Genomic DNA, 17,596 nt, shown 5'->3' with positions numbered 1-17,596 from the left:
TGTCCGCTTTTGCCCACCCTGTGCAACTTAAAAAACAACTGGGGCAATGGTTGAACAAAATGCCCTTTCTCTGTTTTCAACACACCTGAGATACCTTAGATATTAGTTATTTAGCTCATGAGTCAAATCCTGTCAGTCTGAACCAGGGATGAACCTGAATGAAAACACCGGGGCCAGCTAAGAGTCGGCACTTGAGGCCAGGGATTTTTTTCTTGTGTGGTTGCTGACAGATCGGTCAGCTGAGGAGTCAATCGCAGCAGAAGGAGTTGTATGAGCGTCCGGTTATAAATTAGATGTAACATAACACATCACAGTTTTCTGTTTAAAGACAAGAGCGATGGGAACTACAAAGTACAGAGGTGGGCAAAATAAAGGATATTATGTAAAAGAAAACACTTGCTTTCTAACGTTCTACACCTAATCCTGTCAGTGTGCCATTCTGTATCATGAAATGTTGGCTCCTAGAGCGAGTTCGGAGCAGGAAAAACAAAGTAAATTTAGGGTGGAATCCACTTCAAATGTTATAGAACCCACAGTAATCTCTGATTCACATTGGTTTGGGCTTCATCAGCATTAGTTATTCTGTTGTGGAACATCCTGCAGACTGTTACTATCAGGACGCTCTGATCAATGTGTGCAGTCATATTAAGCTGCAGAAAGAAGTCCAGTCAATTTAACATCAGCTTTGGCCAAAGATTAAACACTCTCCGTAAATCACAGTGGAATACTTCCATCTCTTACATGCTGATGGGTTATCAATTGACTTTTAATTAACCATTTTCAAAAATGTAAAATGTGTGACAGCATCATAAATTAAAACAAACTTGAGAGATTGGCTGCACATTAGTTATTTCCTCTACTTTGAATAGCATTGCACAATAATAAGCACTGCCCGAGCACTAGAGCTGATCCGCTAACAGAATTAGAGTGTACTTCCTGCGCTGATCAGCTGTTTTTAAATCACAGTTTATTTTATTTGTTGGCAATTGTGAAACAATACTTGTTTGTACAAGTTTATGGCCTTATACGCAGGCTTTCTACACAACTCTACAATGGGACTGATAGAACCAACCCATGATTCAATATCTGTATTAAGGAGCAGTCTGCACAGAGTCGGCTGCTCAACATAAATACGTAATCATGACCTCCCCCTGGAAAAAGGGCAGTAGGGAAGGTTACTGATGAGAAAGGGATTGTTCTACCTTTTTAGAGGTCTTCTTGATGGCCCTGGAGGCTTTGCTCAGGGTGCTGTCCATATCCTTGGTGCTGACCTGGAGCTTGTCAGGGTCTGTGCTCTGGATCAGGTCCTCCTGTAACACACAGAACACAGCTTCAGACTCAATGGGATGAATCATGCCCCAAAGTGTGCGACTCCTGCAATCAATCCCAACAGATACATTATGATGTAGTTGCAGGAGGGGGGATGTGTAGTAGGATTCAAACAGACACATTGTCTTTTCTCCCACACAACCCCCCCCCCCCCCCCCCCACCCTTACCCTGCAGTGGGCTTGTTAACAAGCAGGGCTCAATCTCGTTGGTATTCACATTGTAGCGCTGACCCAGTGAAACAGCATTAAGAATGCAGCTGCAACATGGAGCGGACCGGAGGCCAACAGCGCCCCCTGCTGCTTCTCTGCTGAGCACAGCAGGCAGCCTCACCTCAATGGACTCATAATCATTAGGCTTTACATGAAGTGATATTCTATATTTCTCTTGTTTAAAGCACACCATGAAATAATAACTAGGAATTGGTTTGGCACTTAAATGTAAGCATTTAATTCTTCTTTGCTCCCTTTTTGTTCAATACCTTTTTAAAACAAAGGGCTCTGACTCAGGAGTGTCATTAAGCATTCAGACGCTCTGGGGTTCAATCCCTCACTCAACATGTCCAGGTGTCTTTAGGCATCGCTCATTCATTACTATAAACACAGAAGAGGTTTGAAGTGATAAGTGAAAAAGTAAAAAACAAACTCCCTCTCCTGCTGCCAAAAATATCACTAAAGCCAAAATAGGTCATTTTAACAACACAAAATAGTCCTCAGGGAATGTCAGTTTGCTAAAAACGGCAATATATTACTGAACACTTTGGAGTTGAATAAATAATATGTGGTTACCTTTTGTTACTGACAATTGATCCTTTTGCTTGGGTTGCACAATTTGCTAAATGATGCATTGGTTTGATTTTTCAATAGCGATAAAATTGACTATATTGGAAGGAAAGTCCATTTTTGCATCATAAATCTCTTTGTCATTGAGAGAGAGGATCTATTCTGAACTACACATGTTGTTTTTAACTTTTTAGTAAAATCTGATTTGTAGGCAGGTACACTATATAGACAAAAGTATTGGGACACCTACACATTACATCCAAATGCCAAACTCTTAGGCAATAATATGCAGCTTTAACAGCTTCCACTCTTCTGGGAAGGCTTTCTACAACATGTTGGAGTGTGTGTGGGAATGTTTGCCCATTCTTCCAGAAGAGCACTTGTGGAGTCAGACTGTGATGTTGGCCTGGCTCTCTGTTCTAGTTCACCCCAAAGGTGTTCACTGGGGTGGAGGTCAGGGCTCTGTGTGGGCCAGTCCAGTTCTTCCACACCAAACTGACCCAACTATGCCTTTATGGACCTTGCTTTGTGCTCTGGGGCACAGTCACCCCAAGCTGTTTCCACAATGTTGGAAGCATAGAATTGTTCAGAAGGACTTGGTAAGGTGAAGCATGAAGAATCCTCTTTACTGGAACTAAGGGGCCGAGGCCAACCCCAGAAACACATCCCCCATATACCAGAGTGTCCCAATACTTTTGTCTATATAGTGTTTATCTCTACATCACCAAAACACAAAATAGGTTATAGTATTCATGGGAACAGTATGCTTTTACACACACACACACACACACACACACACACACACACACACACACACACACACACACACACACACACACACACACACACACACACACACACACACACACACACACACACACACACACACACACACACACACACACACACACACACACACACACACACACACACACACACACACACACACACAGGGTGTGTAGTATTGTGTCTTAAAATGAAATTAAGCACGTGTTATTGCGACTTTGACTACATTAGTAGATTAAAGTGTTGAATATTAATACCATGGCAAATTTACCTCTGACACTCTGGATATTATTTGTGGATTTCAGCTAAATATACGAAATATTTGTATTATCATTCCCACATTTCAAAGAGCATTACAAAAGACCTAATACCAGCCTGCCATAGACAAAATATCCAGGTTCTGTAAGCTTAATTGTAAATAAAATCCATGACAGCAATATTATGGAACAGATAAGATGCTGTTGTATAAAAACTTTTCCTCGAGTAAAAAATTCAATCACCAACAAGTTATTTGTATAGATCATGACAGTGATGACACGGCCAACAAAGTAGATCTGCGAGCGTCTTTAGCCCCGGGCCTTTCCTAAGCGACCTACTGAAGCGGGTGGCGGCGCCGGCGAGGGCGAGCGGCCGTGGTGACCCGCTGAGAGGAAGCCCCTGGGCATCCTGTCTGCTCTCTGTGCCAGGTTATAATATAACAGACATTCAACGGGCAAAACAAGTCATCTATAGCAGAGGATCCCAGACTTTTTTTGTTCTGTGTCCCCCTTGAGCTGGTTGCCTTCTATAAGAACCCCCTCACTCATCTGGGATGATCCGCCTACATTTTTTCTTGTGTAAAATCCTTTGTTAGTGTATCTAACCCAACTACTCCTAGATGAAACTTGTATAACTCACCCTTAATACAAAAGCATTTCAACTTGATATCTTCAGACTCAGTGTGTGTGTGTGTGTGTGTGTGTGTGTGTGTGTGTGTGTGTGTGTGTGTGTGTGTGTGTGTGTGTGTGTGTGTAAGGCTTCTCACCGCATCAGCCTTGCAGATGGTGTTGGCGACGTGGCGGCAAAGCATTCGCAGCCAGGCCACTTTAACCGTCTCCTCTCCGGCCAGTTGGAAGCTGAACAATAGGTTCTCCTGTTCGGTCGGAGGGCGAACCACCAGGGCGAACGCATTCGCACACTCTGAAGGGAAGAGCGGGCAGAAAGATGGACATTTAGAGAGTGAATAAGACAAAATAATAAGGTGTAAATTGTGCCAGTGAGGAGAGAGAGATAAAGAGAATATAATAGAAACGGATGAAGAGAATGTCGCCGGGAGAAAGAAATGAAAAACAGAGGGAGGGATAAAAGCATGAAATACAAACTAACGTCAGTGTTTCATTACATATCATAAACATATCACTGTTTCCTTTTCATCAGGCTCTCGTTGGTTGGTTCTATTATATTTGGGACAGCTGCATTCATCTTTTTCAAGGCGTTGATGAATACTTGATGCTGATTGGTCAATTTCAAACATTCTTAGCCTGCCGTTTTTTGCAGGTAATGTGTAGCCACAATAATCGGCAGGTTGACCAAGCTCAGTGGACATTTTTAAACGACAGATTAGCTTTTTATTAGCGACACACTCCTTTAAACACTCGTTTGTTGTTCTCTGATGTCTACAAAGAAGGTATAGCTTTGGTTGGTTTGGTTTTACAGGCCCATTTACAAACTAGGTCCTAGAATGAAACAAGCTGAATTGCCTTATTTGGGGCTCATTTACATAATGATGACCAGCTCTGCTCTGATTGGCTGGTTTACAAGGAGCAATCCATGGCTGCCTGAGAGCCCACAGAAGTAAGTGAAGTTCGCAAAACTGTGAGAGATGAACCATGGAGGCTATTGGCATCCAACCTTACATGTTTGAGCCTTTATCGGAGGAGGAAACCGATGAATTTGAAGAACAGCCAGTTGGTCGGAGGTTGGAGAGCAACATTACGGAGTGGTAAGTGTTGGTGTTCGTGTTTCCAGTAGCTGGTGTATGCAACGGTTGGGGCCGGACTACCGTGTGTTACACACAGGGATTGTTGTCATTCGCCAGTTTTACTGCTGTGATATGCAGGTTCATGATTTGCACGTGAAGGAGGAAACAATGGTGTTTGAGGTTCAAGGGATGTCAGTTCAATGTACCGAACTCTCCTTATTCAACTATGCCGAGGTAAATACAGTTTTCCATTCTATGGCACCTTTAAATATTTTAATAGCAACATTTCGTTTTAAGTTGGTCTTATTTTTACCCTTTATTTTAATTATGAATGTTTTATTACTATCATCCTTTTACATTTGATTGTATTTTAGGGTTTTAAAACATTGCATCGATTCACTTAACTCTTGTGTCTTATTTTCCCGAAAGGAATCTATGCTGCATGTATCTGAAAATGACTCAACATCTCAGCTGAGGGGAGTTTCTTGTTGTTTGTTTTTGTGTGCCATTTTGTAAACCGCTTTTGAGTTGCACGTGCTGTATGAAAAGTGCTATATAAATAAAGCTTTATTATTATTATCATCATCTTTACCCCTCATGAGGAGTTACACTGAAATATAGGGGGCCAGTGAAGATGTAACATGGGAATAAAACAAGTATTAGCCACTGTATTTTATTATAACATACTTTTAATAAACCTTAATAGTCATAAGAATTTCAGACAAATCATTATTGCTTTGATGTAAATAAAGTTATGGCCGACACATTCACTGACCATTCTGCCATTATAGTTTTTTTCAGTAATTCTCCTTTGATTTCCCTTCATTTTAAATAGGAAAAACAATTTCAGTGACTCGAATATCACAATGAGAGCTGAATCATGTTAAAGGAAAGCGCTATACAATATTATGTATTATTTTTATTAAAGAGGACATATTTTGCTTATTTCAGGTTTAAATTTGTATTTAGTGCCTCTATTGTGACTGTTTACATGCTTTAATATTCAAAAAGCTCTTTATTCCTCTCCTACTGCCTGGGTGTGTGAGGGAACACAGGGATTTTGGCCTTTGCAGACCATTTACATGCACAAAAACCTATAGAACACACTACAGGAAAGGGGAGAACCCCAGAAAGTATATTAGACTGGAAAATAGATTCAACCATGTTCAAGAAAATAGAGCTGTGATCTTGACATTAGTGTGTCATTGTTTCCAAATGGTGCTGTGATACATGGACACTCAAGAGTCCAGATAGAGCTGACATGCGGTAACCCAATTAGTTGGAAGTGTGTGTTGTTGCCGTGTTACCCTCTGTGTCCTGCAGGTCCAGCACTCTTCGAATCTGCGACAGCGGCATCAGGGCGATGTGTTTGAGCGGGGGTGGGGGTCTGGTCTGTCCCAGCGGGCTCTTAAACGTATTGATCACCTTGTGTCGTTTCCTCGCAATCTGCAGAGAGGCACACGCACGGCCACAAAATGAGACAGCAACTTTGGGAAGTAAAAGTGAAGAATGGCAACTTTGTGTGTGTGTGTGTGTGTAGCAGCGACTTAGAATTGAGTGTGGGTGCACTTTCGCAGCGTGTGGCTAAAGCTTCTATCGGCTACTTGGCAATAAATCAGTGAGGCCTTCATAGAGGTAAACGATGCAACTCATTAATGCCAAGGTAATTAGATGCTGAGAGGGACGAAAGAAAGGGGGGAGGGGAGATAAAATAGGACACTGCATCATAGGTCATTGTTGTTTTATCAGTGCGAGTGGAGAGGGGGTGAGTGGTTATATGAATACAATCAATGTGTGGTAGTGATGGAGAGGAGCAGCAAGCCGACCCGCTACAAGATCACTCAATAAACACGCAAGACGACATGGAAAGGGGCACACATCCATGTGTGTTCACACACACACACACACACACACACACACACACACACACACACACACACACACACACACACACACACACACACACACACACACACACACACACACACACACACACACACACACACACACACACACACACACACACACACACACACACACACACACACACACACACACACACACACACACACACACACACACACACACACACACACACACACACACACACAATGATGGACTGTACACACATGAATTGATCACATTTTCAGTACCGCTGCTTGTGGGGGAAATTATAAATCCCCATGAGAAACATATAAATGATTCATAAACAAGTTGTCTTTTGCTATATTTAAAGGTCCCCATTATACTATATTTAAACAATATATTGTAGGGCCACATTTATACAAAACATGTCTGAAGTGTTTTGCTCAAAATACCAAACAGATCCCTCATTGTACCATGCCTCATCCCCCTCTATTTCAGCCCTGTTCCTGAAGTGCTGATTTACTGTCGCTCTAAATTGGAGCTGAGCTGAAGCTGGCCAAGCCCCTTTGGAGCATCATGATCTCTCCTCTGAAGAAAGTTTTCTACCAGGAGAAAATTAAACGCCATATTAGGTTTACCACAAGGACAGGACCTTTTAGAGAGAGGTTCTGCACCACAAACAGTCCCACCACACAGAAGAGAGGAAGCAGCTCACTGGTCCTACCCATAAATGATCTTAGACACGGTCTAAACATTACCAACATTTACCCATAAAATCTTCCGGGCTTAACCATTTGCCAATCTACCTTCTACCCTTCTGGAGAGTCCATTCTAAACATACAGCTCCACTTAAATCTTTATCTCTACATTCAAAAGTTAAATTGGTATTTTTTAACAGAATTGTAATATGATATTTTAACTGTACGATGTACTAATTTATTGACTTGTACTTAAATCTTGTTTAATATTGTTTGTGTGATAGTGTTTGTTATGTGCCTGCCTAAGGACTGCAGATGGAAAAGAGCTGTTAGCTATAATCTGGCATAAATCATCTCTTCTCTTTTCTGAGATTAATGTAATGTATGCATGGTCCTTGTACAAATTAAATAATGGCAGCTATTCCACTGTCTGTTGAGTTCAAACTCAAGGACAAAGAGGACAAAGAGAAATGTTTTCAATAGTTTAAACAATACAATAAAAGAAAAACTCAAAGACAAACCTATGAATAGTAAAACCGGAGAAACTGATAATGCTGCAGTGGTCTCCAGAGCTGTATGTCTTTGTTTCACACATATAAGACAAAAATACAATCTAACAGAGTAAAAAGCAATCAGAGTTGGATGACTATATGATAATTTGACACGACAGTGCTCAGCAAAAGGCTGCTCTGGTACCCTGACGTTGCATGTGCGCATGAATCACAGCATGTGTTTAAGGACATGCTGAGATCCATGCCGAGTCGCACTGAACAAATAAGGTAGAGGGGAAGAGAGACGCAGGGGGATGGAAGGTGGAGGAGGATGGAGGTTTCACAGATTACATAACTAGTTCAATTATATAGATCTTAAAGTAATGAAGATAGGTAATGCAGCTCAATATTGGATGTAGTTGATATCCATTGTATTCTTAATACAACATCATATCTAAACTGCATCCCACAAGCATAGAAACAGATACAAGTGCTTCAGTCTCTGATCCAATCTTTTTGGTACGTCTTTAGATTGAAATTATGTTTCTATGGCGAGCGGACAACTAGGCAGTATCTGTACTCCCAGCTTCACCGCTCCAAATTACCGATTAATTATTTCAACTTTGACCTCGATTACTGCTTACCTTTCGACACAGCCAATCAAACACGAGCTAAATGAAGCACCGTAAAAAAACGAAACTTAACTCCCTGTTTTTACCGCAAGGATCAGCGTCCTAATCAAGGAGCAAATGTTATCGCGTAAAGGCAGCTTTACATGTTATTTCTAACATACACAGTTGTTGCTTAAATGACTTTTTAAGGTCTTAAACAAAGGTTTATTTTTGCTTGGAAATCTGTGAACATGACCTAGCATATCTCTGCTTTTTACAATCCTGTCGACAGCCCTCACTGGCAATACTCAGAAACTAATGCTCAAATACATATACCAGTATGGAATATTAACCCATTTAGGCCTAAAACGCCTGGGGAAAATGCCTGTAAAACCTATGGGCGATTTTAGAAGAACCCCCTAAAACCTGAAGTGTTTCTGGAAATTCAGCAATTGTGTCAACGCCTACTAAATAAATGATTTCTCAGCCTCTGTAGCAGATAGAACCAAACTTCAAAAAGTATTTGAGAGCTTGAAGCTGTGACTTTCATGAGTGGCCTCTGCAGGTAAATTGACTTTCACCCCTGGGGTGCGGTTGAAAAAACTGTGGATTAGAGTAGTAATTCTCCGTCCTCCACTCAGTTTCAAAACCTTCGAACTCACGGTCATCATCGTCGCCGTCTTCAAACATATGTCTTAACCATAAATCCCGGTCGATTGGTTCGACGGGTTCAAAGTCGTCAGCAATAATGTCATCAGCGCTGTGCAGATCTTCAATATCACTAACTTCAGAATTCCCTCCGCAGTAGACTAAGTCTGCCATGATTGATTGAAAAAAATCCAAACAATGCCACGTGTATATTCTGATGCATTTCATTGGCTAAGAGGCCGATAATTAATGCAAAAAAATATACCACAGAGCTCTTTTACCAGAAAATGACTATCCACTTTCCCGGATTCAATGGTAGAATGACGCAACAGCGCCCCCGGTTTTAATGGTAGAAATGCGGCAACGCTTTCCCGGCTTAAATGGGTTAACGGAAACACTGAGATGCGTGTAATTGGTTTGCAGTCTGATCAGATCACAAACCGGGTAAATTAGGTGTTCTGTCTGAGATTGTGAAACGTTTATTGGTGTTTGTGTGCATTCTCACCTCGAGGCAGTCATTGAAGAGGAAGAGTGTGACTTGTTCCCCGCGATCACAAGGCTGGTCTCCCAGGGCGATGGTTTCTACTCGATAAACGAGACTGCGGTGGGAGGACAGCAGGTTGGCCTGCAGAGAAGACAAAGAAAGTTAAGAGGGAAGTGAAAGGTGACTGAAAGAAAGAGACAAATGGATGGTGGGAAAAGGGAAAATAAAACGGGAAACAGTGACGATGGTGAGAGATGCTGCAAATTTGATCTGCCAAAAACGTAGCTGGATAACAGGAACACCCTGCACAACATCAGAAAAGATTTACGATCATAGCCTACAACGTCTACCTTCCACCCAGCCGGACCAAAAGTCACTAAAAAGCTTGTTCCTGACTTAACCATCAATATTTTATAGGGGCTGTTGCCAAAACCCAAGCAGCTATTAAAGCTCGAATTGAAAAAGCGAATAGGTTTCCAATTATTATTTTTGTCCAAATGATGCTGATTCTAAACTGTGGTTACAAAAAGTCCCAGCTGTGAAGAGAGAGGAGTTGTCTCGAAGCGTGCTGCTGTATTGACACCCTGCACCTTAGAGATGGAGCTCTTATAGCTCAGAGTGTGACTACAGAATGAGTCACAGAGATGAAGTTTGTAAGGGTTGGTTTGAAATTCGGCCTGAAACTGCTAGAGTATGTGCCTCCATCTCTACAGAGTGGTCGTGTGACTCATTCAAACTAATCAATACAAGTTATCCGGTCCTGGTGATCATCTCCAGCGAACAAATCTTTAGAGATAACTTCTATCAGTAAAAAAAGAAAAGTTTGATCTATATCTTCGATTGTCAACACAACTGTGTGAGAAATCATCAGCTAGTCTGAGCATGGAAACTACACTTATCCAACTACTGCTTGTCTGATCTATTATGAGGCACTTTGTCAACACCATAGACATTGGAACCACATGGATCTTTAACTCACAGGACAGCCGTCCACTTCATACACCACATCAAAGATCTGCTTCTGGCCTTCAGTCTTCCTCTTGTCCTCATTGATGTGACTAGTGGGGACAAAAGTGGAGAGGGGGGTTTAGAAAGATGACGAAAATTGTGTGAAGTTCACGTCAGTAGTACTGAAACAGCTGTTTTTATCACTTGTTTTAGTCATTCATTAAGGAAAAATGCCACAAATGCAGTGTCCCAATATAATTACATTTTAGGGTGACAACATCAGTTCAGGGACTACAGATGAAAAATAGCATTTTAGATAATTGTCTAATAGTAATAAAGCAGTTGAAGAGACACAAGGAGGTAAAAAGTATGATAATACAACTTTAAACTTTTTTTTTTCTCTCCCGGAAAAATAAAAGACAAGACGAAATGAATCGATACAATAAAATATAAATACGTATAAAATAAAATAGTGATGATAAAAACTGTACCCGTCTAATATAATAAAACATCTGTAAAATAATAATAAAACATAAAAGTTATTTATATACAGCGAAGGATATAGGTATTTGATCCCCTGCCAATTTAGTTAGTTTACCCACTCACAAAGAAATGAACAGTCTGTCAGTTTATTTTCACAGTGAGAGACAGGATATCAAAAGAGAACCTAGAAATGTAAATTAAAACAAAGATATAAATTAATTTGTGTTTAATTGGGGAAATAAATATGTGATGCCTTAGTTCTTGGTGGAGAAAGCCTTGTTGGACAGCACAGAGGTCAGATGTGTCTTGTGGTTGGTCACCAGGTTTGCGCACATCTCCGGAGGGATTTTGGTCCTCTCCTCTCTGCAGATTCTCTCAAATCCTTCAGGTTTGGAGGCTGATGCTTGGCAACTGAAAGCTTCAGCTCCCTCCACACATTTTCTATAGGATGGAGGTCCGGAGACTGGCTAGGCCCCTCCATCACCTTAGTGGGCTTCTACTTTAGCCACTCCTTAGTTGCCTTGGCCGTATGTTTTGGGTCATTGTGCTGCAACACCTATCCGTGTCCCATTTTCCTGGCTAAGGGAAGGAGGTTATCAGCCAATATGTTACGGTACATGGCCCCCTCCATCCTCCCCTCGATGCGGTGGATCGCCTTGTCCCCTTAGCAGAGAAACCCCCCCAAAGCATAATGTTTCCACCTCCATGCTTGATGCTGGGGATGGTGTTCTTGGGGTAATAGACAGCATTTCTCTTCCTTCAAACATGACATGTGAAGTTGATGCCAAAGATCTTGATTTCGGTCTTATCTGACCACATCACCTTCTGATAAGCCTTCTCTGAATCATTCAGAGGATCACTGGCAGACTTCAGACGGCCTGTACATGTGCCTTCCTGAGCAGGGGCGCTGCAGGATTTAAATCCATTACGGTGCAGTGTTTTACCAACAGTTTTCTAGGTGACTTTGGTCCCAGCTGACTTCAGATCATTAACCAGTCCCTCCTGTGTAGTTATTGGCAGACCCCTCACCTTATCATGATCATTGATACCACAAGAGGCGAGATCTTAGATGGTGGAGACCCACACCGAGGGCAATTGATGGTCATTTTGTGCTTCTTCCATCTTCTAATAATCAAACCAGTTGTCTCTTTCTCACCAAGCTGCTTGTTGGTGGTCTTGTCTTCTATTCCAGTGTTGTGCATGTCTACAATCTGGTCCCTGATGTCCTTTGACATAAGTTCCACTATGATCATCCGACCTGTCTTTGGTCTTGCCCATTGTGGAGAGGTTGTAATCTGATTTATTGACTGTTGACAGGTGTCTTTTATCCAGGTAAGGAGTTGACATCAGCAGTGCTTTCTTAAAGCGAGAGGACTTATTCAACCAGTCCATGGGAACCAGAATTATTGTTGGATGCAAGGGGATCAAATACTTATTTCCCCAATTAAACACACATTAATTTATATCTTTTTTTTTTTGTATCTACATTTCTGGATTTTTTTTGTTGATATCCTGTCTCTCACTGTGAAAATAAACCTACCATAAAAATGACAGACTGTTCATTTCTTTGTAAGTGGGTAAACTAACTAAATTTGCAGGGGATCAAATACTTATTTCCTCCACTGTATATAAAAAACAATAATTAAATAATATATAAATATAAAATAATAATTAAAAATTAAAACTTCATAATAATACAAACTGTCCCTGTTTAATAAAATAATATATATGTAGAATTAAGTTAAAGTTACTTGCTAAATCTTGGTTCAACAATGGTCAATTATTGAAGTTGAACATACACAATGGTCAATTATTGAAGTTGAACATACACAATGGTCAAGCTTCAGTATGATCGGAGAGTGAGGGGTTCAGATATTTCTGTCTGTGATCATCACAAAAGAAAGGGTAAGGTCACGCCAACTCACGTCATGACTTCTTTCAGAGACTCGATTGCTTTATCCAGCTTTTTCTTGTCTGGGTTGTCATCTGGCGTGTGCTTCTTTATGTCTGCAAGCGAGGAAGAAAAAAGGGAAAGGTTTTGTAAGAAGGAGACAGACCGGAAGAAATGGAAATCACGTAGAACAAGGCGAGTCGAAAAGAACCACGGGGACAGAGAGACAAGAATCAACATTAGATAATGGAGGAGGAAGGCAGGTGTGGAGGGAGACGACGGACAAAGCGAGGGATGTAATTATAAGAAAGTATTTTTGTCTAAAGTTATTTGACAAAGCGGTGTGTGTGTGTTACCATTAAGGAGGAGGGCCACACTGGGCAGTCTCTGTACAGGTCTGATGAGCAGCTCCACCAGGGTCTGCCGGCCGCACTCTGGCTTGCACTGGTTGATCTGGAAAACAAAATATTATTGTGATAGGATGTGTCTCTGTAGATGGAAGATACAATTTGAATTGGGAAACAAAAATGCAGAAGTTAGCATCACATCACACAGGCTCTCTTGAAGGAAAGCTATTGAATTTTTCCATTGGATTTTAGAATATTGCAGAAAATTCTTTGGTAAATACAAGTTTTTTATACTTGCATGTTTCATTCAGAAGGATAATCTCCACATATAAACACCGCCTGAAGTTCTGAAGCTTCAACGCCATCGCTAGGAGTTAAAAGCTAACGTTAGCCTAAATGTAACCAAATCGTTTTCTGTGTGCATCACCACCACTCAGCTAAAAGAGGCTAATGTTTGGCCTGATGACATTTTGTATTCTCATTTATTAACTTAAGGAAATGCTGTTTTGAGGGCACTTCACCAGTGAGGCATTTATTAGAGGTTGTAAAACAAAACATGAAGGTCCCTTAAACTTGTGTTAATCACTGACCCCAGAGTGGTGCAGGAGTCATAAACCCAGAAGTGAGTTAGCATTTTACCACTTCCGGTTCCCTCATCTCAGAGTCAGCGGGATTTCTCTGTAGGATTTTGGAAAATAGCTCGAAATAAAGCTTGAGGTTGACACAAATTTAAGAGACGGATCACGTTTTGTTCTACAACATTAAATACATCAGCATGACCCCCCACCCCCCACTGGAGATTTTTGAAGAGTTTACGTGTCTGAAAAACGATGGTTGTTAACAAGTGGCTGAGTAGGACTACAGAAGTTGTTGAGGACGTTGTATTTCATTACGCCAAAGACGTAAACACTCCCGCTAAGTTGGTTTGCTCTGTTCTGATTGAAAGAAAATACCTGCGCTCTTGCAAACTCTTAAAACAAACACTTCAACTTGTACAATTTTGAATCTGTATTGTTGAAAGGATCTTAAGTTTGCGCGACGTTGAAGTCGTGCGACCCTGCTGTACTCCTCTGTAGTTCGTTATAGCATAACGTTAGCATTTTGCTTCTGGCGATTACAGTTATGATTAGAAAATGATAAAAGTAGGGTAGACATGTGGAGATTATCCGACTGAACAAAACGTGCATTTATCAAACAGGTTCGTTTTCCACAGATCTTATTTTTTACAATATTTCAAAAGGTTATGGAGAAATTGCATAGGTTTTTTTGTCGAGGGAACCCATGCCAACTTACTTCCGGGTCGGCATACAGAAATTTGTCATCCCTGCACCACTCTATTTAATGGATTTTAACGAAATAACTTTCAAAACTTTGGATAAGGGATCCGGATGAGGAAAACTGCTAACTCATTACTAGGTTTTAGAACTCATTCCTGCACCAATCACAGATCAATTCACTGCTGATCCAGATGTGATTCTTTTAAATAAAAAAAATGTATATTGACTCATTATTACACAAGCATCTCGCTCTCTTCAAGTCATCCAAGGTGACCCTATCATATCAAACAATCAACCAATGAAAAGACTTTATTAATCCCAGGGGGAAATTATGTTTTGTGACAGTTGGCACAAAACACGCTACAGGAGCTATCCTTCATAACAACTTAAAGGATGCCTGTCATCTAGGATTTATTTTGCCTAAAAATCAGTGCTATATCAGAGACACCTAGACAGCGTTACTGTACACGTCAAGTCTTTGTCCTGCACATGCTTACTTATAAACCCAGCACAGGAAATCTGTGTTTTCTGGGAAAAATTAAGCTCAGTAGAACCTTTTTTTTTGTAAGATTGTGTAACCAGGGCCCCGGCCATGGCGCAACTGGCTGGGGCCCTGCACCGTATGCCGGCGACCCGGGTTCGATTCCCGACCCGTGGTCCTTTCCGGATCCCACCCCGACTCTCACTCCCACTTTCCTGTCACTCTCCACTGTCCTCTCCGATTAAAGGCAAAAACCCCCAAAAAATATTTTAAAAAATAAATTAAAAAAAGATTGTGTAACCAGGTTTTCATTTACATGACTTTTCTTAAAGAAACTTGATTAAAGACTCCAACTGTAACATGTTACGGCTCTATTCCTACAGATAGGTGCAGTAATTTAAATAATGATAGGGCTCAAAACAATATGTCCCCCAAGAACAGCAGCCAAAATGTCCAAAGCAACGGAATAACCTCGGACAAATGTCAACGAAATACTCCTTTGTTTTCAGACAGGCTATGTTTGGTGCGTTGATGTGAAGAGGTGTCATAAAGGTTCATTCTTCCTGTCTGTTTTTGCCTTTTCTACCCCTGGTTGTCTCTTGTGCAAAATCTGTCTTCACGTGACACCCGGGCAAACGAGCCCGGAGTAGAGATGTAAAGGTCCTACCTTGAGGAAAGCATGGAAGCGTGGCTTTTGTTTTTCACAGCGAACAATCGTCTCCTTGCTCATTTCAAAGAAGTTGACAAAGGGAGGGTAGGCCTTCACCAGCTCGTTAGACTGGAGAGAGAGAGAGGAGAGGTCAGAAGATTCACACACAGGGGGGGAAACAATACATCACTATTTGGATTGTTTCCAAATCAGTGTCTACAGGATCATTTGCAATACCACAGTACTTGTATCGCTTTATGTGACGATCACTGCTAACTGTGACTGCTTTTTTGAGAAGCTACAAATGGTGCATTACTGTAATAAACATTTAGGCTCAGCAAACCTAAATCGTCTGAATAACATTATATTATTTTATTTTTTAGCTGATGCTTTTATCCAAAGCCACTTACAATAAGGGCAATCAACCGTAAAAAAATACACCTAAATCAGAACAGCTGGAATCCTGCACATCTGAGTGAATATAAATGATGAACAAAAGTAAGAACCCACAGGCACAACATCCCCCCCTCAACCGTTTTCGTCATTTATTAGAATAATAAGTAACACTTTATGTATAAAGCACCCTTCAAACAGAGTTACAAAATGCTTTCACATAAAAACACACCCTTCAATACACAGAGAACAAAATGATCTTAAAAACAGCAACTAAACACATTATGAAACACAGAGTCAAATAAATAGAACAAAACCAACCGACACCGACCAACCAATGGCTTCGACTCCCTCTAAATAAGGGGTGTCCAAATTACGGCCCGTTGTCCATTTTTAATTGGACGTCAGCTAATTCTAAAAGCATAATGAAATATGGCCCACACATGAAACTTGTGCTCGTCTTATATTATATTGTAAATACATCTAAAAATATATTCATGTGTTAATAAGCCCAATTTCCTAATAAATTCAGTCAATTAGAGTTCAAAACATTTTCAAACAAATCTTAGCTGATCAAAAAAATGCCCAATAACTTGCAAAACAAGTTTGAAAAAGATCCTTCATAATGCCATTTATTATAAGCAATCTGAGGCTTCTGTTTTAAGGAATGAGCAGCAACACTTTTTGTAACAAAATAAATCAAAGTTTTAAACCCTATGGAGAGCTGTTTTTATTTAAAGCATAAACAAGTATCAAGCATAATTTACCTACATTTTGATTCATTTTTCTAACTTATGAGGCAATATACATCGCCTCTAGTGAGGGGCGCAGCCCTTCGTACATTTTTCTGTATGTGGCCCTCAATGAAAAATGTTCGGACACCCCTGCTCTAAATGGACTTTTCCTCAAGTGTGTTAATACGTTGTTTTATAGATGATGTGACCTCCCCTTTTTACACTGCTAGACGTATTATAAAGATTCCTACCGATGAGTGTACAACAGCATGAATTAGCATGTGTGTGTAGTTTGTTGTATAAACATGACAGGAACCATATCTGCAAACTGTGAGTACTCACATATTTGAGAATTATGTCTCCCACACTGTTGTCATCTGACCAGTCTGTCAGCAGATCCTCCAGGTCGCACTGAAGAACAAACGCAGAACATTAGGTCACCAGTGCCTCCTCAAGACAAAATCTTCACAATCTTTGGTTTGGAATTAGTTTTTATTTGAGGCCACGTTACCTTGATTCTAGTGTGAACATCGTGGATTTCTGGGATGCTGCCAAATATCGTCTTCATTTCCTCTTGAGCCAGGATGGGTCCTCCCACCTGCTCCTCTTTTTCCAATGGAACTTTGAAAAGCTGCAAATAAAAAAAAAACAGACATGAGAGAGGTCCAGACACATTCAAATTGCAGTAGAACATAGATAATAACATTATTATGTTTCTATATTTCTGTCTGTACATGACG

At 40.7% G+C, this 17,596-nt stretch overlaps 1 protein-coding gene across 6 annotated transcripts in view; it reads right to left on the bottom strand.

Annotated features, from left to right (window-relative positions):
• Positions 1-17,596, bottom strand: part of ect2 (epithelial cell transforming 2) — a 49,433-nt gene that overhangs the window by 10,773 nt on the left and 21,064 nt on the right. For all 6 annotated transcript variants that reach the window (XM_063890484.1, XM_063890488.1, XM_063890486.1 and 3 more), the window contains 10 exons: positions 17,368-17,487; positions 17,199-17,267; positions 15,748-15,858; positions 13,332-13,428; positions 13,010-13,091; positions 10,633-10,711; positions 9,675-9,794; positions 6,163-6,301; positions 3,920-4,074; positions 1,203-1,310 (listed from right to left, as the gene is read on the bottom strand). In XM_063890484.1, the coding sequence (XP_063746554.1) occupies positions 1,203-1,310; positions 3,920-4,074; positions 6,163-6,301; positions 9,675-9,794; positions 10,633-10,711; positions 13,010-13,091; positions 13,332-13,428; positions 15,748-15,858; positions 17,199-17,267; positions 17,368-17,487 (1,080 nt within the window). The remainder of the gene's footprint in view (positions 1-1,202; positions 1,311-3,919; positions 4,075-6,162; positions 6,302-9,674; positions 9,795-10,632; positions 10,712-13,009; positions 13,092-13,331; positions 13,429-15,747; positions 15,859-17,198; positions 17,268-17,367; positions 17,488-17,596) is intronic.

The sequence above is a fragment of the Eleginops maclovinus genome, chromosome 9 (genome assembly GCF_036324505.1).
Source record: "Eleginops maclovinus isolate JMC-PN-2008 ecotype Puerto Natales chromosome 9, JC_Emac_rtc_rv5, whole genome shotgun sequence".
Lineage (NCBI taxonomy): Eukaryota > Metazoa > Chordata > Actinopteri > Perciformes > Eleginopidae > Eleginops > Eleginops maclovinus.
The sequence above is the reverse complement of the archived record's forward strand: the minus strand, read 5'-3'. Positions and strand labels throughout refer to the sequence as shown.